General features: G+C 53.2%; 1 protein-coding gene across 4 annotated transcripts in view; it reads right to left on the bottom strand.

Annotated features, from left to right (window-relative positions):
* SLC39A14 (solute carrier family 39 member 14) overlaps positions 1-24,318 on the bottom strand; it is a 29,867-nt gene extending 5,549 nt beyond the window's left edge. The window contains exons 1-8 of one of the 4 annotated variants that reach the window (XM_048829277.2): positions 24,230-24,318; positions 12,823-12,916; positions 10,623-10,904; positions 8,803-8,989; positions 3,470-3,639; positions 1,735-1,857; positions 851-1,036; positions 464-671 (exon numbers count right to left, since the gene is read on the bottom strand). In XM_048829277.2, coding sequence (XP_048685234.1) covers positions 464-671; positions 851-1,036; positions 1,735-1,857; positions 3,470-3,639; positions 8,803-8,989; positions 10,623-10,889 — 1,141 coding nt within the window. In that variant the 5' untranslated portion in view covers positions 10,890-10,904; positions 12,823-12,916; positions 24,230-24,318. Of the gene's footprint in view, positions 1-463; positions 672-850; positions 1,037-1,734; positions 1,858-3,469; positions 3,640-8,802; positions 8,990-10,622; positions 10,905-12,822; positions 12,917-21,758; positions 22,048-24,229 lie in introns of those variants that run through there. The other 3 variants (XM_048829278.2, XM_048829281.2, XM_048829279.2) reach the window with 3 other exon arrangements.
* Positions 24,319-24,651: the final 333 nt, after the last annotated feature.

Below are 24,651 nucleotides of genomic sequence, written 5' to 3'. Positions count from 1 at the left end.
CTGCAAGAATGAGGCCACCCTAGCCCAAGGGAACCAAAACTTTGCAACACTGACAGAATCGCTGATTCGCCAGGTGCCTGAGGTCCACATCTACTTCCATGTGTCACTCTCTACATTCAAACACAAACACATAACAGGCGTTTTACCAGCTGTCTCTCAATCTAAATTTAATCACAAACACCCCTGGTTTTCAGAACAGATTACACCATGTGATTCCACAGTTTTCCTACCCTGGCTAGCACGGTTTCACATACCGTCCTCCACCACATGCACACGCGTCTCTTTAAATGACTGAGAAGTTGGTACATTTTGTTGACGGTTGAAAGACAATGGTGAAATAGGTTCAAGTTAAACAAGTGCTTTCATGCGTTCCTTAAGGACTTAAGCACTTAAGCACATGCTTAAATATTTGGCTGGATGGGGAGCAAACGCAGTTAAGGTGCACAGCTGAAGAGCCACGTACCCAGCTCGTGGGGGAACTCCTCGCAGAAAATGGCCACGGAGGTGCTGATCCCTTGGAAGACAGACACGGTGAAGGAGGCACCGATGGCCAGGCCATCGATGAAGTTGTGGAGCCCGTCACTCAGGGTGATCATCCAGGCCAGCGTGCCAATGTCAGAGTATCGCACCCCCTTCAGCCAGTAGCACGCACTTTGGGAAGCCTGCAGGTCCTGCAAGGGAGCACCCCAAGTCACACGTGAACCCCACTGGCTGGGTCTCCAACCCACGCCCGACTGCGGACAACTCCACTTGTCTTACTGCGCTGCCCAGTGTCATGCCCATCTCTGCAGACTAAGCCAACGCCTCCAAACAGCTGTAACTGGTAACCCCAGGGGAGATAGGCACTAACCTGGACAGACAGAGAGCCCACAATGACTTTCTCATCCACAGATGGGTTCTTGCACTCTAGCTCACTGGTTCTGTGAGGGATCATGTGATCCATGTCCCCATTCTGCAGCTTTTCAGTGACGCCTTCCTCCTGGTCCTTCTTGGAGGGGAGGGTCTCAGGGCTGTAGTGGCTGTGCCCGTGATGGTGCTGGAAGGATACACAGATTTACAGGCTTTAGCCACATGCAGCATGGATGCATGCAGTCACTTGTACATTTCTGGCTCATAAACGCCTGGGGCATGCTGATTATTTTATCTTGCCCACAAGCTAGAACAGGAAACCTCACAGACACGGCAATGCTGAAGCTGACTAAAACCACTAGGAAACTAGAGTCTCTTTGATTATTGAAGCCCAACATTGTGATTGTACATTTTCATAGCATCTTTCATCCCAGAGCACTTCCACCTCTGCTAACTGACTGTACAAACTACACACACACACGAGTCACTATAACTACTTCTGGGATGGCATGTGACAGCTGTTGGGGTGGATCAGGAGAAGGAAGAAACATACAGCATCATGCCCAAGTGCCTCTTACTTCCCCCTTTTCTGTCAAAAATATCATCCTCCCCCAAATGTAAAAAGGAACCACTGTTTGTTGTACAAAGATTAAGCTTTTCTATTCACACACAGGATTTAAGAGTCAGTAAAGCAGGTGGCCTTTCCAGAGTGCACCAGTCAAGGGCATGCAGCAGATTTAGATTCCACTCCAAACTGAAAAACGGGGTGAAAAAAAATGGATTTTTGAAAATTGCATCAGAGTAAACCCATTGGGAAGCACCTTTCTGGCAGCGGTACCGTCTGGGAATGCCTAACCTGCTCCTATGGGACTAACTCAACCTCACCTGATCTGTCTGCTTGAGAAGCATCTTCAGGATTTTCTCTGTGAAGAAGAACAAGTAAAAGCCTCCAAAGACCACTGCAGATTTGGAGACATAATAATCCTCCTGAGGGTTGAATCCAAAGGCCTGTAGACAAGGGGCAACAGAGAAAGATTTGAGAACCATAAACGCCAGCAGCGTCCCTCACCTCCCCTACCCATGTCTCTAGGAGCTCTCAGTACAGGGACAGCAGAAGAGCACTTCAGTTAGTCTTTTCTCCCCCAATGAATGCTTCAGGGAAAGGCTTAACACACCTAATTGTGCAATACTACTGCATGCTAGAAGGGACTGTCTTCCTGACCCCAGACGTAATCAGCTCATGCCCTGATGCATGAGGATTGTTAGCCCATCTCATTTTTAGCTCAGACAGTGTCACTGCAGATCCTACTCACATTAATCTAAAATGTCCAATACCTCTATAAATCTCTCTCAGCTACTCATCTTGATATCCTGTGGCTGCGAGTTCCACCGGTTAATTATAAAATGCCTTTGCTTTAAATCTATTGGTTTTTAAATTCACTGTCCCTCCTCTCACAAGTCAGATGTGAGTATAAACATAGGCAGGTGGGCCAATTAAATCTATTGTATTAGCAAGTCCACTCCCAGAAAACATCATTAGCTGTCCTGTCCTGTCCTCTCCCTTTTGAGCACAGAATCAGGAGAAGCAACTGCACCAACAATCGCTGATCAGGCACCTGCATTGGGGATTTCTGGACAGTAACTCCACTTTTCTCAGCTTATTCATTTCTTGTGTGCATAGAAGGTGTTTTCTAGCACAGGGGCTGGGGATCCTTTTATATCAAAGCCCAGATGGTGTAAGTCGCTTCTCACAACGAACTCACCACTGAGACTATAGCCTGGAGCACGTCCACTCTCAGCCAGCATGAACACTGAGCCGTATATAAGGGACGCGAGTGGCACCAACAGGCAGCTCAGACTCCGCTCAACATGGAATCTTCTCTCTACCCCATCTGCTCTCTACCATAAAAGTGACCCAGTCAAGCCTGGCTTTGTTCACACGTCAAAGCCACTTTCTTTATATGGCCTGAGAACAGCTAAGGCCTGGTCTACGCTTGAAAGTTAGGTTGCCATAGCTCAGGGGTGTGAAAAAACACACAGCTATGCTGACCTAATCCCCACGGTGGACATAGCTAGGCCGACGGACAAATGCTTTTTTTTGACACAGCAACTATAGCTCAGAGAGGTGGTCTTCCTACAGCAACAAAAAACCCCTTCCCTTGGTGCAGGCTGCTTCTAAGCTATGGGGTTATGCCAGCATAGCTATGGAGCCATAGCTGTACCAATATAGTCTCCATAGTGTGGACGTACCCTAAGGCTTTGAGGTCCTCTGAGCAGTGCTAGACCATGGCCAGAACCTCATCCTGGCAGATAAGTAAATACAATCAGGGTCATTTTATAGATAGGCACCGAAAGGTGAGGTGGAAGTGACTTGTCCACGGTCACATGGTCAATGGCAAAGCAGCTAGGAGCTTAACACAGTCATACAGCAGCATTTTGCCTTGCTGATGGATCTTAAACATTTCCAGCTCCCAGATGCAGGCACAGACCAGGTCCGACCAGATCTTTGTCTCCCTGCAACATTCACTCATGTTTCTCTTCAAGTTCCACCGGCTTCTCCTCAAACCAGGGAGCGCAGGCAGACAGACACACATGACAGGCCCGAGGGCCCTCACCATACCTCAGGGATGAGCTGGAAGAGAGCATTGGAGTAGAGAGTTCCAATCGCCAGAGCTATGAAGTAGAGCAGCAGCCGCTTGTAAAAGGTCTTCTTCATGAAGGGCACCACGCTGGCTCCCACCAGGGAGCAGAGGGAGATGACGGTCACGCAGAGGAAACCGTAACCCCAGACTTCAGCGTGCGTGCCAACCCCACCCCAGTTACACCACAGAAGGCAGGAGAGTCCAAGGAAATCAACACAGGACAGCAAAGAAGTGAATCCACACCAGAGAGAGAGAGAGAGCGGGAGGGGGAGAAGGGAGGAGAAAAAGGGACATTTATTAGTGATTTCATATCAATCTCGAATTGGTTCAGGGAGGCCAGAAGCAAACCTGGTACAAGATGGCTCTGGAACTCTGACATGCTGGCCCCTTTGGGGAGGGAAAGATCGTGGCTGGAACACTACAGGGAACGTGAATCATCAGAGCTGGCCCTACAGCCCACGTTCCAGAATGCGGCTGCTGTGACTAACTGCACCACAGACTGACGAGAGGATGGATTCTCTCCTTGGGGAAGCCGGGATTTGGGTGAAGGAATGAGATTCCTCATCCTAACAAGGCTCTTACTTTAAAATAAACACTCCAAGAATGGAAGTTAGCTTGTGGCAGGTGGACGTGAAGTGTATTTTGAAGAGAGAAATAAAATCAGGGTTCTACTCCCAAAACAGATTCACTTTCCTGGTGACCTTGTCAGACTCCCAGTGGGCACATGTCATTCCCAGAGGCATAAGGCCCATTTAATGGGGGGGGGGGGGGGGGGCGGGGTCAGAGTTCCAGCATTCCATGGAGCACTTCAGTTTTACAGCCAGCATCTCGTACACTCCACCCTCATCGCACAGTGGAGCCGATTCACCCTGTGCATGCCTAGTGCACTCATCACTGGAGTATCTGGGCACCAGACAAAATCAGAGAGGCCAAGTGCTCTGCCTGGGCTGTCCGAGACCCTTCCGGCCTAATGGATTAACCTGCGTTTGCGTTCCATGCCGTGGGAGTTCTCCTGCAACGTGCATACCATGGGGGTGGAGTGTACACCATCATTTCAGTTCCCATCAGATCCAGAAACAAGGCATTTTGTTTGGTTTTTAAGAGGAAAAATACAACAAAGTTACAGTTCTGGAGCTGAAAAATACCTCCCCAAGTCCCACAAACAAGGGGCTCCATCAGACTCTGGTTTAGAGATGTGATAACAGCCCTTGCCAGCATGGAATATGCAGGAATACTGGGAGTTAGGTTAAGACCACCAGGCCTGGAGACCCAACATGAAACATACTAGCTTTGTTTTAGCTTGCGAGGGGCTGAGAGAAACAAGCACCAATCCTGTTGTCCCCAACTCCCTCTGCTTGCCAGCAGGCAGCTGATTGAAACAGCCAAGAGATCTTGCACTCTGGAGCACTGGCAAAGAAGGGTAATATCCATTTACGACTAGATATCCTGTCTTCTTCAGGGCAGTACAATGCACACACAAATGCTGAACGCAAAGCAGCCCTGGGATCACAGTGGAAGGATCACTCCAGTGAGAAGCTGAGATTTTAATTCCATGACTTCTAGGCTGAAAGTTTGAGGATCTAAATGGATTTGAGGTCCCTAAGTACCTAGACCCTGCTGAGAAAATCCTGCTGCCAGAGAGCAGGATGCTGGAGGAACGCGTGTGTTTCCAACACCTGATTGTAAAGCACATGGGAATATTTATTTAGCTCCAGAATTGTGCAATTAAAACAAAAATTAGTTTGTAATGTATCTGACAAACCCATCAGGGCACCAGGAAACCTCACTTTGCATAGATCTTTCCAGGGGCTCTGCTGCCTTTAATCAGCAAGACTGGGAGCCAGAAGAAAGCTGGGATCCCCAGGCAGGAGGGGTTTCTTCAATTCCTTCTGTGCATTTTTACCTCTGTTCCTTCCTTCCTTCCTCCCTCTTTCACACACCCTTCTTATGAGCCCCAGGAACGCCCCTACACCAGCCTCTGCCCATCAGACCAACGCTGACACAGCACAGATGCTGCCAACCCAGCACAGGAGTGCCCTGTCCTCTTAAAGCTCCCAGATGCTGCCTGACATACTCGCACATGCTTGGTCTATGCTTAGTGTCACTCATCACGGGCAAGCTTTGGGAAGTCTCCCCTTTGGCAACCAGGAACATGAAGAGCAAGAGATCTTTATTATTACAATCTCACAGGAGCTAGGACCACCCATGTTTCGAACCACTATAACCGGCGGAAGAGAGGGGCTGTGTAACCACCCAGCAGGAGTCACGTGTGGGAGGAAGCTCTCTTCTCCCTCCCTCCAGAGCTAGGATCCCTGCCAGCTGCACTGCAACTACAGGATATTGCTGTTCTCAGAGAGGCTGCAGGCAACCCCACAGGAAGGAAGGAGGAAGCAAGCTAGGATGGCACAGGGCTCCCCATGCTGCCTGAACACCAAACGTTAACCCTGAGGAGACCACGTGATGTTTCCTGGTGCTCAGAGGAGCAAGAAGGTCCTGGAAAGCCACTGGCAGGAAGCCAGTATGGAAGAGAAGTTTCCCTCTGCCTTGGAGACAGAGAAATCTGTTTGGGAGGAGCTGGGTTGTAAAGGCGAGCGGGAGAGCCAGCCCTTAGAGAGAGAGAGAGAGAGAGAGAGAGAGAAGGGCAGGGTGTGTTCTACTGCACCTCTGGGATCATCTGGAAGAGCGTATTAGAGAACAACGTCCCGATGGAGAGCGCGATGAAATAAGTGAGGAGCCGTCGGAAAAAGGCCTTGTTGGTGCAGGGCACGATGAAGACTCCAAGGAGGGAGGCCAAGTTAATCAGTGACACACTGAGAAAGCCAAAGCCCCACACTGCGGAACAAGAAGAAATGAGGGCTGGATTACCAAGGCTATTTGGGGGTGGGAAGGGCCAGACGCCAGCAGCTCTGGATACAGCTGGGCAGGGAAGGCCAGGGGAGTCAGGCCTCACTGAGGAGGGGGCCTTGTTATGACAGAGGATCACTCCCATCCACTGCGCTGCTTGGGATACTTTAATGGTGAGACAGTTACAGGACGGGGAAACGGTGGGAGAAATAAATCTGGTTAATGCTTCTCCATGTCTCTGAATTACTTTAAAGGGCACTGGGAATAATTAAGCTCCAGGCACTGAGCTCAGTTGTATGCCATTAACAGGCTGGAAAGAGTGAGCCAGAGCCAGGAACACCTGCGAGCAGCGGGGAGAATCGCAGGCACCAGAGAAGGTCTAACAAGGAGTTCCTGAGACCATAACTGTGCGTTCCAATAGGGGGCGTTATGGTTCCGAGAAGCCAATCGGCCGTCTGGGCCGCTTTGGATTGTTACAGGTCCCCTAGCACTTTTGGAAAGTTAACCTAGGACTCTGCTTTGAAAAGCTCCTTTGGGGCAGTGTTTGCACCGCACCTAGCGCAACAGGGTCCACGGCTGGGCTCCTAGGCACTACAAACCACCAGCACCCTGGCATACGTGGGAAATTCTAATCTGAGCAACCGCATGCTGCGTCCCTGAACTCCCGTAACTGCCATGTGACGGATGGCGTGCTATTCTTCACAGTCCGTCCCACAGCGCTGCTGTGTGGCTATTGAGACAGCTGCCACGGTCCATTCAGAGGTGGCAGCAGCGTTTCAGAGGTGGGCAAAATACAATTCATGTAAACCGTTTGTAATGTGCTTTGGATGAAAGGGGCTATAGAAATCCCTGTTATTTATTAACCTGCAACAAGATCCTCTAGTGAAAGATAAAAAACAGGCCCTCCTGAGCTGAATTAACCTGGAACACGTGTGAGAGAGAATGTGAGAGTGTGTGTGGGGCTGGGGTAGCAGTAACAAACACAGGTAATCAAGCACCACTTCCTCACTGATAGACAGCACTGCCTCTGCTAGAACTATGGAGCAAGAGCGCGCTGACTGCTCTGGGAACTAAAGTCACATGTCCCAGCAGCAAATTCTCCCCTCTGCATTGTCAATGGTCCAATTCCTGCTCTCTCTCTGCCCCGCAGTGCCATGGGTAGGAAAGGCGAGGGCAGATTCAACAGGCTGCAAACACTAGTGCCTCTGCACTTTCCATGGAATCTGCAAGAAAATTACACTGGAGGAAAACCATCAAGATTCCAAGCTACCCTTGGAAAGTTAGCTTTCCAAGGTTATCACAAGAGAAATGTCTCTCCTCACCTACAACGAAGAGTCTTTGGAATGACCTAAGGAAAGACAGAAAATCCAGCCCTGCATATGCAGGTGTGGAGGGGTGATTTTATTGGGGTGCCTCTGGTTCCAAACAACTGCCCCAAAGCCACTGCTAAGAGGACAGGCTTAATAGCAGTACAGTGCATTTTGACAGCATCTTTCATCCCAAAGCACTTCACTCTCAGGCAAGCCTCCTGGGAGGCAGGTAAGGACTGCCACTCAGATCATAGATGGGAAAACAGAGCTGTGGGGAGGTGTTTGATGTGACTTTCTGTAACGTAACACAGCTGGGGGATGGCGACAGACCACCCTGTCCCTGCACTCTGCCATCTAGCATTCGGAGGGCTAGCACCTAGCAAGCAGCCCCATCACGAGTGCCAGCCCGAATCCACATTCAACTCAGAAAGCACCTTCAAAGGGCTGCCTGTTGGAAAAGCTCAGGTTTAAATGTAAAAAAGGCCCCGCTGTCTAGGATCTCTGTCCCCACAACTCCCCTGTGTAACTAAGGGCTGGTCTATATGGGGAATGAGTTCACACTGTGCTGACACGCACTAGCTGGTGCGTGATACGTATGCTGTGCTAACGGCACGAACGTGGGACAGCTGTGCCCTGTTTCAATTCACATCGTTGTGTACGTACGGCGGGGCGCGGGGCACGCTAAGCGTGTGGTATTCCGGGTGGGTATCCCATGCTTCTTTGCTTCGCCAAGTGCATTCTGGGATTTTTCCTCGCTGCACATGGTGGGATGTGTCGTGAAGCTAGTGAAATTCTGGGACTTGGGAGTCAAACTCCCCAAAATCCATGATTCCGTTCCCTGCATCCCATGGTTCCTCTCTTTCTGGGCAGGCTAGCGCCATTTTCTAATTACTGTCGGCCAAAGACACAGCCCCAGTGCGTCGCTCCTGCTGCAGGGCTGAAGCCATGGCTTGCCCTAGCAGGCTGGGAAGGGAAGGGTTATGAACAGGTGCTATCACATTAAGCCCAGAATATGCCCCATTTCTGCAGTGAGGGCTAGAAAAAGCATCTGTGCCCTGCACTCAAGAGAGGCGCTCGGAAAGCTTGTGCTTCAGCAATGCCTTTAGAGCTAACGCCGGTCCCGGTCCCCTCTCCGTGCCCACTGGCTATCTGTTCACCTTCTGCCGAGCTGGGCTTCCCCTCCTCCGTCTGCTCATTCTCCTCGTTCTCCAGGTTCTCTGCTGTGCACGCCTGAGATTCCAGCTGCTGTAGGATGGTCGGGCAGAACTCCTGGAACTTGCTCGGGCCAACATGGGACCCTTCGCTCAGGTTGTGGGCGGTGAAGAGCTCTGAGGAGCTGAAGCACTGGCGTGGGGAAAGAGAGACCTTGAGCATCCCATGGTTGTGCTCTGCTGTCTGGCTTGGCAATATGGGCATCCCCAGAGGGCTCTTCGATTGCATCCTCTCCCTCCTCCCCCTGCTAACTCCTTCCCCTCCTGGCCCAATACACGTTAGGATACAGATATTCAGGCCTGTCTGCAAAGGCCTGTACTTTAAGAATTTAGGTGTATTCTTATCACTTGGCTAGTTAGAGGAATAAAAGAAAGAATCAAAATCACTGTCTGCCAGTGTAAGGTCCTTCTCTTACTGTGACAGTCTGAGGCCCTGTTCTTAGGCTAAGGCCTTTGGCTAAGCAACAGAGGCAGCCATAAGTTGGGAAGCAACAGAGGCAGCCATAAGTTGGGAAGCAACCGGTCACATCCTCACATTCCAAACTAGTCACATTGAAAGAAGGTGCTATTGGGCTGTTAGGAATACACTCCTGTCCTGATAGTGCCTATCACCTCCAGAGAAAGGGAAGTGCCTAGAAGATGTAAAAGGAAATTTAGGTTGATAGTTTTCTGTCTGGTAAGAACTCACTTATCAATAGACACAGCTGGGAAACCCTTATGTCTTTATAGATGTAGTTGTGAAATCCTCACTTCTGTATTGTTTTGTCATGATAGTTCCCACTTTGCTATTGTTTATTGGCATGGCCTCTGTCTGGTTCTGTGATTGTTTCTGTCTGCTGTATAATTAATTTTGCTGGGTGTAAACTAATTAAGGTGGTGGGATATAATTGGTTAGCTAATCATGTTACAATATGTTAGGATTGGTTCGTTAAATTTCAGTAGAATGATTAGTTAAGGTATAGCTAAGACTATTACTATATAAATTAGGGGCAAACAGGAAGTGAGTTGGGATTCAAAAATAAGGAAAAAGGAACTTGGATTTAAGCTTTTGCTGGAAGTTCACCCCAATAAACATCGAATTGTTTGCACCTTCGGACTTCGGGTATTGCTGCTCTCCGTTCATGCGAGAAGAACGAGGGAAGTGGGAGAGTGAAGGAATAAGCTCTCTAACAATACACACACAGCAGCCCCTCACTGGACTCGGGCCTATCTCACTGCATGTGAGGCCCTAGCCCCCTCTGCAGGTCTAATGGGTCCCACGAACCACCCATCTACAGGGGCTGTTTTCCTCCCCCTCCCTGAGAATTTTCTCCACACAGAGGCAATATCCTGCCTGCCACCATCACAGCAGTTCTGGTTGCACTGTAATGGATTCCCCCACCCCACAAGAACCAGGGTTTCCCCGCTTTCACCCAACTTCACCCGCTGGCTCCCTGGGAGCAGAACACCGAAGGAATGGGAACACAATGCACAGCAGCTGGGGCAGCGAGCGAAGCAAGCTGATATAGCAGGAGAAGCAATGGTCTCCCAAGTGGAGCTCAAGCAGCTTCCCTGCATGGGTGACACAGGGCCCACGTGAGCCCAAGGAGTATCCTTGCAGAGAACATGGCCCATCTGATTGTCCATTCCGGACAAGCTTAGCCCATGGCATGGTGACCTCGCACTCTGTGTTTACGAGGGGCAGGGGGGCAGCAGTGTGTTAAGCTTGGGCCATCCCTCCTTGGGCACTGCAGGGAAGAGACACAGGAATTCACATGGCATGTTACCCGGGAGAGGTTCCTGCGCTGCGGCTCCGATCGGGAGATGTTCTCGTGCCCCACCCCCACATCGAGGCGATTCAGCAGGGCCTTGAGCTGCTGCAGGGTCAGCACGTCACTCTCGCCATAGCGGCGCAGGAGATCCTGCAGGAAGGAAGCTGCAGTGACGGCGGGCTGCAGCGAGGCGTCCGTGCCAGCCTGCGTCTGGCAGGAGATGCCCAGGAGGCAGAGCAGCATCACCAGGAGGTGGCATCGGGGACTCACACCCAGAATCATGGTGACCAGGCGATCCTGCAAAAGGAGACAGGCAGTGTGGTTAACTTTAGTATTCCCTGCAGCCCTGAGCACTAAGGGAATCACCAACCACTGGCTGCTGGACTGAAAGGGCACAGACAGCCCAGTTGCTAAGGTATGCAGTCAGCACCTTGTTGGGTCAGACCTTCTCCAGTGGGTACACCTGGCTGCACAGGTGCTGGAACTGGGGGTGCTGCTGCACCCTCTGACTTGAAGTGGTTTCTATTCTATACACAAAGAAAAGGAGGACTTATGGCACCTTAGAGACTAACAATTTATCTGAGCATAAGCTTTCGTGAGCTACAGCTCACTTCATCAGATGCAACTGTTGCTCACGAAAGCTTATGCTCAGATAAATTGGTTAGTCTCTAAGGTGCCACAAGTCCTCCTTTTCTTTTTACGAATACAGACTAACACAGCTGCTACCCTGAATTCTATACAGAGTTTACAGTTCGGTTCAATCACTCGCAGCACCCCCATTATACAAATAGTTCCAGTACCCCTGCCTGGCTGGGTTAGGCCCCGTCCTTCCAGCTGTCCTATCCCTTACTCGACTTCCCCACACAAGATAACGTGCACCCAGCGGTGCGGATGACACAGGCCTTCCTACGCCCTGTGAAGGTATGGCGGTGTGCCCTGCAGGGGGCAGCAGATTCCCTTTGCAGCTGAACATCACTGAACCCCATGCCACCTGCAGGCATCCAGCTGTTAGTGTGATAGCCACACTCTCTCTCACCAGCACAGGGACAACAATTCAGTGTGGAACAGAACTCCAACACTTGCCATGGTTAGTGGCACCGATCCCTCTGGCAGAGGAAAGGTACCTGGAGTCTCCCCCCCCCGCACAGTCTGTACCCGGATCAGGACCCCAGGGTCCATGACAGCTCTACTAAACACCAGCAATTGCACCACGTAGGAATTTCACGGGGCGAAACAGGCAGACACTGCCAGGAAAGCAGCTCTGCCATGTGGCCCATTCCCGAAGGGTTGCAGCTGCAAGGCCTGCCAGAAAAGGCTCTGCTTGCTGATCTGCTGCATGTGAGGAGCTGGAGCGGAAAGGGAGAGAGAGGCTGTACGGCTGCTGTCAAGTGACTCCAGGAAGGTCAAGTCAGGTCAAGATTTTTTAAGGGAGAAAACCAACATCCAGGCAGATGGGCAGAAACGTTAATGGAGAGGTCTGGCATGCCGTGAGGTCAGATGAGGGGTTGGTGGCATAGGCAAGCCCTGGGGGACACAGTGCTTCTCACAGCAGCTGGGAGCTCTAGGAGCTGGGTGTGGGGGCGATGCGCATTCCAGGCTGCAGATCAGTCTTGGGAGATAATTTCCAAACTCTCAGGCCTGGCAATGGTACCACAGGCCACCGCTTCAGTCTCCGTTGGCCACCGTGCTGGGTTTGTGCCTAGCAGCTTCTCAGCTGCTCATGCAGCTACACAGTGCTCCCTGGCTGGCACCCCGCTCTGCAGGATGGTGCTATCCAGCAGATACAGAAACATTCCCCCCGATGACATGAGGAGGTCAGGATTACCACCAATGTTTGGCCTGTGGGGAAACCGAGGCACAGAGAGGCGTGACTTGCCCCAACCCACAGAGGGACTCTCCGTCAGACTCGGGAATTATCCTTGGGAGGCCCTGGCACCAGACAGTGCTGTCTCACTGAAGGGATTCAGCAGCGGAAGGGGACTGTCCATCTCTCCAGCCCAGCAGCACTAACCGAGCTCTGGTGGCAGACAGGGCCACGTTGCCTCACTCACCCCACCCCCATGTGGCACCGCAAGAGCAGACCTCGAGAGACATGGTGTCATGAATGAAGGGAGAAGCCTCGGAGCATCTGCTGCCAGAACCACACAGGTATTTGCCTGCTTGGGAGAACCCCAGCTATGCTCATAGCAGCTTTCCCCCGACACAGGGCACTCACCTTCGTCCGGTCCAGAGACACGCTGGAGTAACCCGGAACAGCCGCTGGCAAGCAGGGTGCGCCGAATGCTCACGGGCAGCAGAGCTCACGGTCCCTGGAGGGGGGAGAGGCAGTGTGAAGGGAGGATGGAGTTCGCAGCAGGAGGACCATAGCGTTCATGCTGCTCTCCTGCTGCCACAACGCTCTGCCCAGGGGACAGGACAGCGAGCTACTGAGGAGCAAAGTGTTTTGTCTACATGTGGGGTTAAGGCTGCCTGCTGAAAGGTGTTTGCCCCAGACCCAGCACACCCTCTGTGCTTCTGCAACGCATGGGATGAGCCAGCTGCAGGCTGCTTCCCCTACCTCTTATCTTCTCGCGCCAGCACGCCGAGGCTGTCAGGCTCTTAGCACACCAGGCCAGCAGAGCCACCGCAGTAATGCAGTGGAGCGTTCTAGGGGACGCTCACATCTACAGGGCCCTGAGGGAGACAGCCCACAAAACACGCTTCCTCCAAGACTGCACAGCTCTCTGGAGCACATCCCATGCACCAGCAGCCACCACTGCCCTGGCGCAAACATTGCCCCAGTCCCTGCAGTGCCTGGAGGCTGAACACGGCAGCCTTGACCCAGCGTTACAAACATGGGGTCAAACCAGAGCAGCCATGTCAGAGGTTTGGGAAACTTCCTGCGAAGGGGCCAGGCCAAGGAGTTGGCAGCTGGCTGCGGCAGCTTTCGCTTCCTTTGGACACCGAGCACCAGGAGGCCCACTCCACAAAGACCCACAGAGGGTGCAGGTGGAAAATTTGTGCCCACCTACTGCACCCAGGTCCCAGCTGGGGCTCTGTGTAGACGGATGGGCACCACAGCCAGGAGCCAGGACATTAGCTGAGTGCAGAGTTCTGGGCCTGAAAGCTGCACCAGGCCTGGTTTTATTCACCCCTCTCTATCTTCTAAGTTACAACCACTGTTCAAAGCCTGCCGAGACGACGGCTTTAGACCTCTGCCCCTACAACCACATCCCTCCCCATATGGTCAGTTACCCTGACAGCCTACATAGGGCCTTGAGTAACCCCAGTGCAGGCTTCGCACACTCAAGACAAGGCCCCTAACTCCACAGGCTTCCAGCTTAACTGACACAAATCCCACAGCCACATTCAGACAGGAGGCACAGAGAGGACAGCACAGCGATCAGCATGTGCAGCTTTGTGGAAATCTGGGTTCCGGGCTGTAGCGAGTCCTTCTGAGCTGTCTGGGAGCCCAGGAGATGCCTGCAGCAGCTCGAGGGCCTGAGGAATAAGATTCGTTCATTATGTTATATTTTAACCATGCTGCTAATTATAAGTTGAACCACATCCCAGCGGCCTCTTCCCCAGGCGGAGGCGTATATGTATTTATATTTACCGGGTCCTTGACTGATAATCTTTTATATAAATCAATAGAACAGCATGGAGCTCGAACGCTGGGCAGCACCAGCTCTGCCATGCAATATGCCTGGAGGCACAAAGAGGGCAGCCTTACATAAGAACATAGGAATTGCCAGGCTGGATCAGACTTGTGCTCCCATCTGGTCTGGCATCCAGTCTCTGGAAGTGGCCAGTACCAGCTGATTCAGAGGATGATGCAAGAACCTTGTAGAAGGCAGTTATGGAATTACCTGCCATCAGAGGAAGTTTCCTCCTGACCCCCCCCCCCCCCCCCCGATACCTTGAGACCAGCTGAAGCTCTGAAGCGTGAGGGTCAAAATCCCTTCCAGGCTCTTATTAAAAAATACTATTATAAATATTACTGACCAATACCAGTGTCCTGTAACTGCCAGGACAGTCACCAGACCACGCACAGGAGCTGATCTAGGGCTTCTCCTACCTATTCTAATAAACAGGCTTACAGAGTGCCTTAATGTAGGTAATGTTTCCTGTGTCCAGTGAAGTCACCCCGGTGTGTTGGGTGAAACAGTGGCCCAGTTAAATGGCAGTGACAGCATCGTCTTAAGGGGGGCCAGAATTTCACCCGCTGTGCTCTGCATGGCAAATCTCTCCAGGGTAAAGCCACCTGGCACCCATGCGAAGGCTTCAGGGGGCAACTCCAGCTATTTCTGTCCCAGTTGGTTCATGGCCAGCTGGGGTCAGGAAAACACTCCCCAGCACAGCAACAGGAGGTGCATTACAGCACCCAGCACAGAACAGATCATTAAGCCTCCATATAAATCCACAAGGCTGAGAAACGGAATACACTTGCCCGGACACAGCATGCACGGGGCTTCTTGCTGCAGTCCAGGGACGAGGCTATGGCTTGCAATTCTGATGAGCACTGCTGAGCTGGACTGTTTCCACGGGAGGGGAAAGTTGTGTCTCTGGGATACAGGAACATTGACATATTGTGCTGCTGAGACCTTATCAGGGAAAAAACCTTGGGTGCCAGGGAATGTTGGACTAGCTCTCCAGGAAGGTCAGCTGCACACTTCAGTATGGTTTAGGTTCTTAGCTTAGACCTTGCTAGATTTCTCCCCAGATCTCAGGCCACGTGCTGCTGAAGCAGACTTTGGTACAGGAGTAGCAGCACATCCCACAGTGGTGCCCAGTATCTTAGCAAGTGGGGTATCTTAGCCACTAAGCCTAAGGAAAAGCTGCTCCGAGTCCCTGCTGTGGACATAGTTATTTTCAGGACTCTGGGCTTCCATAAACTACTTCAACTGCCCAAGAGAAGGGTGGTGAAGTGGACAAGATGCTAGCCTAGGACTCCAAATATCTAGGTTCAATTCCCAGCTCTGGCACAGATGTCCTGTGTGACCCTGGGCAAGGCACTTAGCCTCTCTGTGCATCACTTCCTCATCTGATAACAGCACACCCCTGCTACACATGGGTGTTGTGAGAATAAGTGCACTGAAGTTTGACACACACTCTGATATTTTGACACAGACAGACGACCGCAAGGCTCAGGGGTGGGTAATTCACTGTGAGGTCTTGGAGGTGGTTTGTATTCAGCTCAGGCTGGTAGGGACTCAAAGTTGCTCCCTCCTGGCAGCTGTTTAGTGCTCTTTGTGAAATGAGTCTGTGGGGAAAGATCAGAGAGTGAGAAGGCCAAGCATGGAATGGGCCAGGGGGACTGATCTCCCTTCCCCTCCCCTCGTGGTGCCTACTCTGGCTATGGGTGGGATGCAGGTGCAACATGCCCTCTGCCTGAACGGCGTCATACGAGCAGCGCATTCACTTTAAGACACGGACTTTTGTTGCTCTGCTAACACACCACACACACACACACACAAACACTCCCTCCCTCATCTATGACCTAGAGCGGAATTCGGGCTGTGCTCCCGTTCACTAGGCCCACAGCCATATTCAAAACAAACCTTTGCTGATGTGTTACAGACTTTGGTCTCCTCTAGAAGTTGACCTAAGGCATTTTTGGACTCCACTCAACCAAATGTTCTGAAAATAAGTCTGGCTCATTGGCCAGAGCCATATTTGGACTGGCAAGGCCTCTCCTGACGGGTCTGCCCTGCAAGGAGCAGTCCTCCCAGCCCCTCACATTGACCAGGGCTGGGCGGGAGAAGCAGAGGATCTGTTGTCACCAATTCAAGGCTAATCAGAGCAAACCAAACTCAGGCGCTCAACACTGTTATTAGGCCACATCCAATGCTTTCTTATTAAAAAGGGATCGACATTCTCAGAGTCTCAAGAGCTTACTGCAACTTTGAAATCTTTGTTTTTTAAAAAGCACCAGGAACTCCTTGAGAAGGAATTGGCCAGGGAGGTTTTAGCAAGGGCTTGGGGGGGGGGGGGGGGGGTTGGGAGGGGGATGCTTTGCCGATTTAACCCCTCCCCTCCCAAATCTGGAGAAAGGCAATGCATCTGGAAGCAGTGCAGCGCACATTTCGGGACGTGCTAGGGACACAAGTGCTTCCGCCAGTCTCCCTGAAGACTCTGCAGTACCCACCCCTTGCTCCCACCCCGTCTCAGAGCTCCTTGCTGCTTTAAAGAACTGGGGACAAGGCCTGGTAAAGATCTGCAGCACGTAGACAGGCAACTGAGGTTAAAGGTACAGCCCAGCCTGACCACATACTCACCCTTGGGAGGATGGAGTGTGACACAGCTGCAACCCCCCCTGTCTTTTTAAATGGGGTTGGCAGCTAGGTGAGAAGGGAAGAATAGCCTCAGGTTTCTTGTCTCCCCCCTTCCCAGCACTCAGTTTACCAGCTACTTCCATCCCCCAAATCCATAGAACAAAGAAATTGTCAGAGCCAACCACACCAATGGTCCAAATGCACAGTGCCACAATTACAAGAGAGTAAAACCCTGCAATAACCTGCCCATACGAATTTTCTTTTTGACAACCAACCGTTAGTGGCTAGTTCGTACCCTGAGGTGTGAAGGTTTACACCCCTTACACATTTCTATCCTAGCTACTTCTACCCTGCATCTGAAGAAGTGGGGTTTTTACCCACGAAAGCTTATGGCCAAATAAATCCGTTAGTCTTTAAGGTGTCACCGGACTCCTTCTTGTTTTTATCCTAGCTACTGTCACTGCAGACGATATCCTTATTCACAGAGATGTCTAATCCTTAAACACTTCCTCTCTGAGCTGCCCACAATGACACCCAGGTTTGTTTCCCTGAAGGGTGTTCTCACCAATCAACACGTAGGAGTAATTCAAGTTGTTGCTTCCAGCATACCTGCAATGAATTTCATTTGATTCCATGTGGTTAGGTCCCTCTGAAGCGCCTCATAATCCTTTATTTCTAGCTAACCCACAAATGTTTGTCTCCACTGTCCAACCCCCTTTCCCAGATTAAATATATTTGAACAGCTCCAGGCCAAAATATACAGCCTATTAATCTCCTGCCTTGCTCAAAACTGACCACCTAAGTCATCTGCTCAGTAAATACAGTATGTGCATTATACTACCTGGAGAAGAAATTTTAAACTAACACCACACACAGACAAAAAAACCTTCCCAGAAGTCTGAGCTGCTGGAATTCATGGAAACTATGAGTATGTCACTAAGATCACACCACTCCCAAGTTTCTCTCTGCCAGCTCTGTATCCTGAGGTGCAGGCGTGAAACAAGAATGATTATTCAATGCGGTAAAAGTTCCAGCACTGTTCTCGCATATGCCACCGCTTTACAGTTTAAAAGGACGCCTGCTAAGCAATGCATGTGGCGTGGGTCTTGTCTTGAGTGCTAACGGTGCTGTGTTTTTTACCTTAGGGTGGTTAATACGTGTGAGCTGTCCCAAGGTAAAAAACACAACACGCACCAAGCACATAAACCGTCAGGAAACCCCACCCCACCCCGCAGCTGACCTCTGGAAAAATTTACCTCACAGTAAAACTAAAGTGCCTGGTCTTCTTTGTGAAAGAACATACCCCATAACCACTGCAAGAGTGGAGCACAACAATGCAAGAGCAGCCAGAGAGAGACCCATCACAGTACATGACGAGGGTTTACATGGGCCTCAATGGCAAAGGAGAATTGGTGACAGGATTCAGTCTCACTCTGAAGTTGGCAGTTCAAAACCAGACCACGCTGTTCGAGTTCAAAACTCGTTCCCCCGACACCTGTTCAGTGGCTGACCTGGAAAGATCTGGTGGACTGGTGTCAGTTTCACAAGTCACTGCCGCGTGCCTGCTGGCAATCTTGGAAGAGACCAAGGATGGAATGGGCCATGGGGAGCAAGCTCCTCGCTTCCCTAAAGGAAGTTCCTCCCAAGTGGGGCTGAAACCCATTGGCAGTGGATGGTGAGCCACATGCTGTGCCTGCCCTGGGGATAGTTCACTTTCCAGGGATGGCAAGCCAACATATTTCACTAGCACTGCAGGAATTACAAAGGGTTAGATCTCCAGGAGCTCAGTCTGAACTTCATTGGCACTGGGGAGCAGGGTGTTTTTTCTGCATTTCTTTTAAAGGTTCAGAAGCTTCTCCAGCTAGCAAAGGCATTCTCAGTGGATAGTGTACTGGGATCACAGATCGGATCTAATCGCAAAGAGATTCCCCATCACACCCTCATGGCGCCTCTTGCCTTTGTCAGCATTTCCTAGATCATGACTACACAACGTGTAGCTCTCAGAATGTTACAACCCCCTAGTCAGAAGAACCCCATGTTGCTTTGCAGCCATTTTTGCTGCACTGGGAGACCGCAGAAGTTTCTTCTAAGGGACCCTTTCAGATTGGCAACAGCATCCCTGCTGCATGCAGGAATAGTGAGGACACAGCATGCAGGAATAGTGAGGACACAGCATGCAGGAAGAGTTCTATAGTGCAGATCCTGTGTGTCGCTAGACATCTACTCCCATGCTGCTGCTGAGTGAAAGGTGCTAAAGAAACGCATGGAGGATGTCTTTCAAGATTTATTTCCCTATGCTTGGAGGGATCAAGCCCTACCTGTCCCCTATTCACGACTTAATTTGTTTGGAGCCCCCGGTGTCGTTTAGAGAAGAGGCAGGACAGGATAGAGGGCCTTCTCGGAAGGAAAGGCAACGAAAGCCTGAGAACAGGGGAGACTAACAGTACAGGGCAATAACCTGGAAAGAAAAGAAGCTGCGGGTCTGGAGCACTCCTTTCTGAACGGAGGAGGAATTTCCAGGGCTTGCTGGAAACAGGAGCAGTCCAGCTGCCTGTGTGCAATGGTTACAAGAGACACCTCACACAACTCGCAGTAAAACACCACCTCCCCCCCTTTCTCACACATTCAGAAATCCCCTGCTAGATTGGCTGGCATCCTGCCTGTTCCATCTCATGAATTCTCCACCTCCACCACAGACTGACCTTCTGAGGTATCCTCTGTTTGATTCAACACCAGTTAGCCTCTCTGTCAGCTCACCGAGCCCTTTGACCAGGAACATTCTTGATAAAACTGTGAAGTCCACTGCGTTTTCATTCGAGAAGAGACTTGCCGCATTACTTTTAAACAGAGGGGATGGGAGGCCTGAGTCTCAATCAGGGCAGATCTAGCTCCCAAGCACCCATTGATGGCTCAGCCCCAACACCTGGAAAATGACACAGTCAAAAGCAGCGCAGGGCTGACGTTTGACCTACTCGGAATCGAAGAGAACAATATTTTGTCCTTGTCTCTCTCCCCACCTTTGGCTCCGCTGCTATCAAAGCCCAGGATGTTTGAATGTCAGGAGGAAACACAGTGAGTAGAGGACTGAGAACCAGGATCCTGTGAATTAGTCATTACTCCCATCTTACAGAGCAGGAAAACGACCTGCCCAAGGGAAACAATGAGTCGGGAGCAGAGCTAGGGGTAGACCCTAGTCCTTAAAGTGTATCTAATTCTTTGAATGGGCAACGGAAATGCAAAGTATTACACATTATTGTGATGCTTGAGCACAAGCCTGGAAGTAACATGTTAATTTCAGCTAGAGGGAGAACCAATGTTTCCCAGGGCAAGAGGACACCCTGGTGTGAGAAAGTTATTATTGTCAAGCATGTGTATTGTTTGTTCAAACACACACAAACTAGGAGGAGTTAAGAGCATATGGTGGTGTAAGCATCATGCTCCCTTCCCCTTCCTGCTCACCAGTAAGGTGCTACCCATCAGCTTACAATCCTCTGACAAAGGCCCTGGGATGTCTCAGCATCACGCCTCTTCATAACCCACGCCACATTCCAGAAACGGCACAAGACACTTGCTGTGTCAACATGAACGGCATTTGAAACCTCCAGCAGAGGGGACAGGAGAAGTCACTGCAGCTTTTACTGAAACAAGGTCAAAAGGGCATATTTTCCATATGCCTAACCACTCCCTTCATGCTTTAAGCTAAGACTTCTCCAGACTATTCGAGCCCTTCAACACTGATGTTTTCAACCCCACTTCTCCTCCCAGAGCGTGGCCGGAAAGGGAAGCATAATGCTAACACTGGTACCACAGCAAGGATGCATTCCCCTCTCCTCTCTCGCTACAGGCATGTTTCTCAACCCTCTAAAGCACATTCTCTCCCCGCATTTTTGCTCACTGCAACCATAAAGGAGTGTGCAATACGCCACAATCTTACACCACATGCACAACAGGCCAACAGTGCAAGCAGAAACAACTCCACTAACTTCACCAGAATTGTGTCTGCTCACACCAGTACTGCATTTGGCCTTGTAACGGTATCCCTGTTACCACCTACTGGGAATAGGCATGCCCATCTAAACAGTTCTTGGCTGTCTAAATCTGGCCCACGTGCCTTCTCTTTCAAAACGGAGAGTCCTATGTGGCATGGGATGGTGTGTCTCAGTCCAGTTCCCCATAGGCAGGTGTCCAGACAGCAAAAATCATTGCCACCAGGGGCAATAATTAACCCTCTTGTTGGCAGTCTCCCCGCAGAAGGCAAGGACTGAATGGCATACCAGCTGCCCTTTGCCTTGTGTATTGCTTTTCATCTACAGATATCACAGCAATTCACAAACAAGGGAGGAGAGCAGATTAAAAATCATGTTTAAAGAAAAAAACAAAACAAACAAGAAGTCCACACTACTAGTAACACCCTAGTAATTTGAACTGAGGGACCTGTGAAAGCGAAACTGACCTCACAGCATTTATGCTATTAGTTGGTCTTCTGCATTTCCCCCAGCTCAGGGAGAGATGAGGGATTAGCCAGTTTCACTTCTATTTCTAACCCTTTTTCCCATTCTCCAGCCTCAGTCCAATGCCACAAGGGCCAAGTGGCAAGGCAGGGAAAGTTGTGACACGGAAACTTTTAAACACAAAGGAAGGGTCTGCGTGATTAAAAAATTTCTACCAATAGGCTGTGCAGATTCCACCCACCGGCTCTCAATCCACCTGCGAAGTAACCCTATCTCCTTTTGTGATAGGCAGAGAGTAAGTGACTCACACAAGCCCAAAGAGGGAGTCAATAGCAGGACCACAACAGAACCCAAGAGTTCTGACCCTCTGCCTCCCTCCCAGAGCTGTGAGTAGCAGATGTGCTCTATGTGAGGACTGCAGTCCTGGCCAACAATTACAGCATTACCTGGAGCTAGGGTACCTTCTGGGATAAGAAGAGAAGAGCAGCCCCTCCAGTGCAATATCTGGCTTCTAGCAGCATCCACTCCTCTGGGGGGAATTTATTCCTGGCACCCATTAGGCGTAAGTGCACACTGTGACCAGCCCACCAGTTTCTCTGCTCTCCCAAAGCGTGTACCTGCCTGCCCTGCAGTGCCCCTTTAGGCAAATGAATGTCCACAAATTACCTCTGCTCCCTACATGCCCCCCGCCCAGGCCTTAATATCAGCTCTCCCCCAAGCCCGCTGTCTTTGTTACACCCTCTCAAAGATGCCACTACCTCTTCCACTCCCAAGGAACAGGAGATCCCCTTCCCCACCCCCAACAAAGACTTTCTTTCCCCCTCCCCTGGCTTCTCTTCACCCTCTACCTACCCAGTGCCCTTCAGTGCTCAGCTCCCTGCTGTCATACCCCAAGATACTCCATAGCCATGGCCTTCTCCGCTTGCCCCGCAGGCAGACCCACCCGCTCACAGCCACACTGATACCGCCGAATTCCTAGTGCCCTCAGCACCTGCCCTGGTATCACTCCAGTGCCTTGGGACCCAGAGCCAATGCCCACCACAGCAACCGGGCACGAGCATCCCAACTCTGCTGTACCATCACACCCAGCTCACACATCCCCCTCGGCCAACCCCCAGTTCTCCTGGAGCCTAAACCCCGCACACTCACCCACAGGCCCTACGGCCCCACCCCGCACTGCTGGCCAGGACCTGCAGATCCTCAGATGCCCCCCCACCCCAGCCCCCCCAGTGCCCTGACCCCCCCTACCCAGCCCCAGTACCCTGACCACCCCCTAGTGCCCTGACCCCCCCCCCGGGCCAGCCCTCCCTCGTGCTCTTACCCCCCCCGGGCCAGCCCCCCCTAGTGCCCAGACACCCTCCCCTAGTGCCCGGACCCCCCCCCAGGCCCAGCCCCCCCTAGTTCCCTGACCCCCCCCCGGCCCAGCCTCCCCGTGCCCTGACTCTCCCCCCACCCAGCCCAGCCCCCCCCAGTGCCCTGACCCCCCACACCCATCCCAGCCCCCCCAGTGCCCTGATCCCCCCCTCGGCCCAGGCCCCCCAGTGCCCTGATCCCCCCCTCGGCCCAGCCCCCCCAGTGCCCTGACTCTCCCCCCACCCAGCCCCGCCCCCCCAGTGCCCTGATCCCCCCCTCGGCCCAGCCCCCCCAGTGCCCTGACTCTCCCCCCACCCAGCCCCGCCCCCCCCAGTGCCCTGATCCCCCCCTCGGCCCAGCCCCCCCAGTGCCCTGACTCTCCCCCCACCCAGCCCCGCCCCCCCAGTGCCCTGATCCCCCCCTCGGCCCAGCCTCCCCGTGCCCTGACTCTCCCCCCACCCAGCCCAGCCCCCCCCAGTGCCCTGACCCCCCACACCCATCCCAGCCCCCCCCAGTGCCCTGACTCTCCCCCCACCCAGCCCAGCCCCCCCAGTGCCCTGATCCCCCCCTCGGCCCAGCCCCCCCAGTGCCCTGACTCTCCCCCCCCCAGCCCCGCCCCCCCCAGTGCCCTGACCCCCCACACCCATCCCAGCCCCCCCCAGTGCCCTGACTCTCCCCCCACCCAGCCCAGCCCCCCCAGTGCCCTGATCCCCCCCTCGGCCCAGCCCCCCCAGTGCCCTGACTCTCCCCCCACCCAGCCCCGCCCCCCCAGTGCCCTGATCCCCCCCTCGGCCCAGCCCCCCCAGTGCCCTGACTCTCCCCCCACCCAGCCCCGCCCCCCCAGTGCCCTGATCCCCCCCTCGGCCCAGCCCCCCCAGTGCCCTGACTCTCCCCCCACCCAGCCCCGCCCCCCCAGTGCCCTGATCCCCCCCTCGGCCCAGCCTCCCCGTGCCCTGACTCTCCCCCCACCCAGCCCAGCCCCCCCCAGTGCCCTGACCCCCCACACCCATCCCAGCCCCCCCCAGTGCCCTGACTCTCCCCCCACCCAGCCCAGCCCCCCCAGTGCCCTGATCCCCCCCTCGGCCCAGCCCCCCCAGTGCCCTGACTCTCCCCCCCCCAGCCCCGCCCCCCCCAGTGCCCTGACCCCCCACACCCATCCCAGCCCCCCCCAGTGCCCTGACTCTCCCCCCACCCAGCCCAGCCCCCCCAGTGCCCTGATCCCCCCCTCGGCCCAGCCCCCCCAGTGCCCTGACTCTCCCCCCACCCAGCCCCGCCCCCCCAGTGCCCTGATCCCCCCCTCGGCCCAGCCCCCCCAGTGCCCTGACTCTCCCCCCACCCAGCCCCGCCCCCCCAGTGCCCTGATCCCCCCCTCGGCCCAGCCTCCCCGTGCCCTGACTCTCCCCCCACCCAGCCCAGCCCCCCCCAGTGCCCTGACCCCCCACACCCATCCCAGCCCTCCCCAGTGCCCTGACTCTCCCCCCACCCAGCCCAGGCCCCCCAGTGCCCTGATCCCCCCCTCGGCCCAGCGCCCTGACTCTCCCCCCCCCAGCCACGCGGCCCTGACCTCACCGCCCGAGCTGCAGCCCCCGCAGCGCTGTCCGCTCGGCCCCGAGCCCGGCCTGTCCCCAGCTCCCCACGGGCCCGCGCAGGCTGCACGCTACTGGCGGCGCACGCTACGTAGCAGGGGGTGAGCTGGGCGGCTCCGCCTCCTGCACACAGCCATTCGCCACTGGCCCGCGTCGATTAGCATAGCCACGCCCCTGCTGGCTCCGCGCCACGCCCATTCGGAAGCCAGGAGCACCACGTGGCGCGGGTGGGGAGGCCTCTCTCCTGGGCCGCAGTGGCGGTGGAAGGGGGCGGGGTAGTCGGTAGGGGGAGCCCCTCGTTTTGTTCTGCGTTTATACAGCGCCCAGCACAGTGAGCTCCTGGTTCCTGCCTGGGGCTGCTAGACGCTTCTGCACTACCACTAATAAATAAGGGGTAGGC

The sequence above is a fragment of the Caretta caretta genome, chromosome 26 (genome assembly GCF_965140235.1).
Source record: "Caretta caretta isolate rCarCar2 chromosome 26, rCarCar1.hap1, whole genome shotgun sequence".
NCBI lineage: Eukaryota > Metazoa > Chordata > Testudines > Cheloniidae > Caretta > Caretta caretta.
This window is presented reverse-complemented; position numbering and strand designations above follow the sequence as displayed.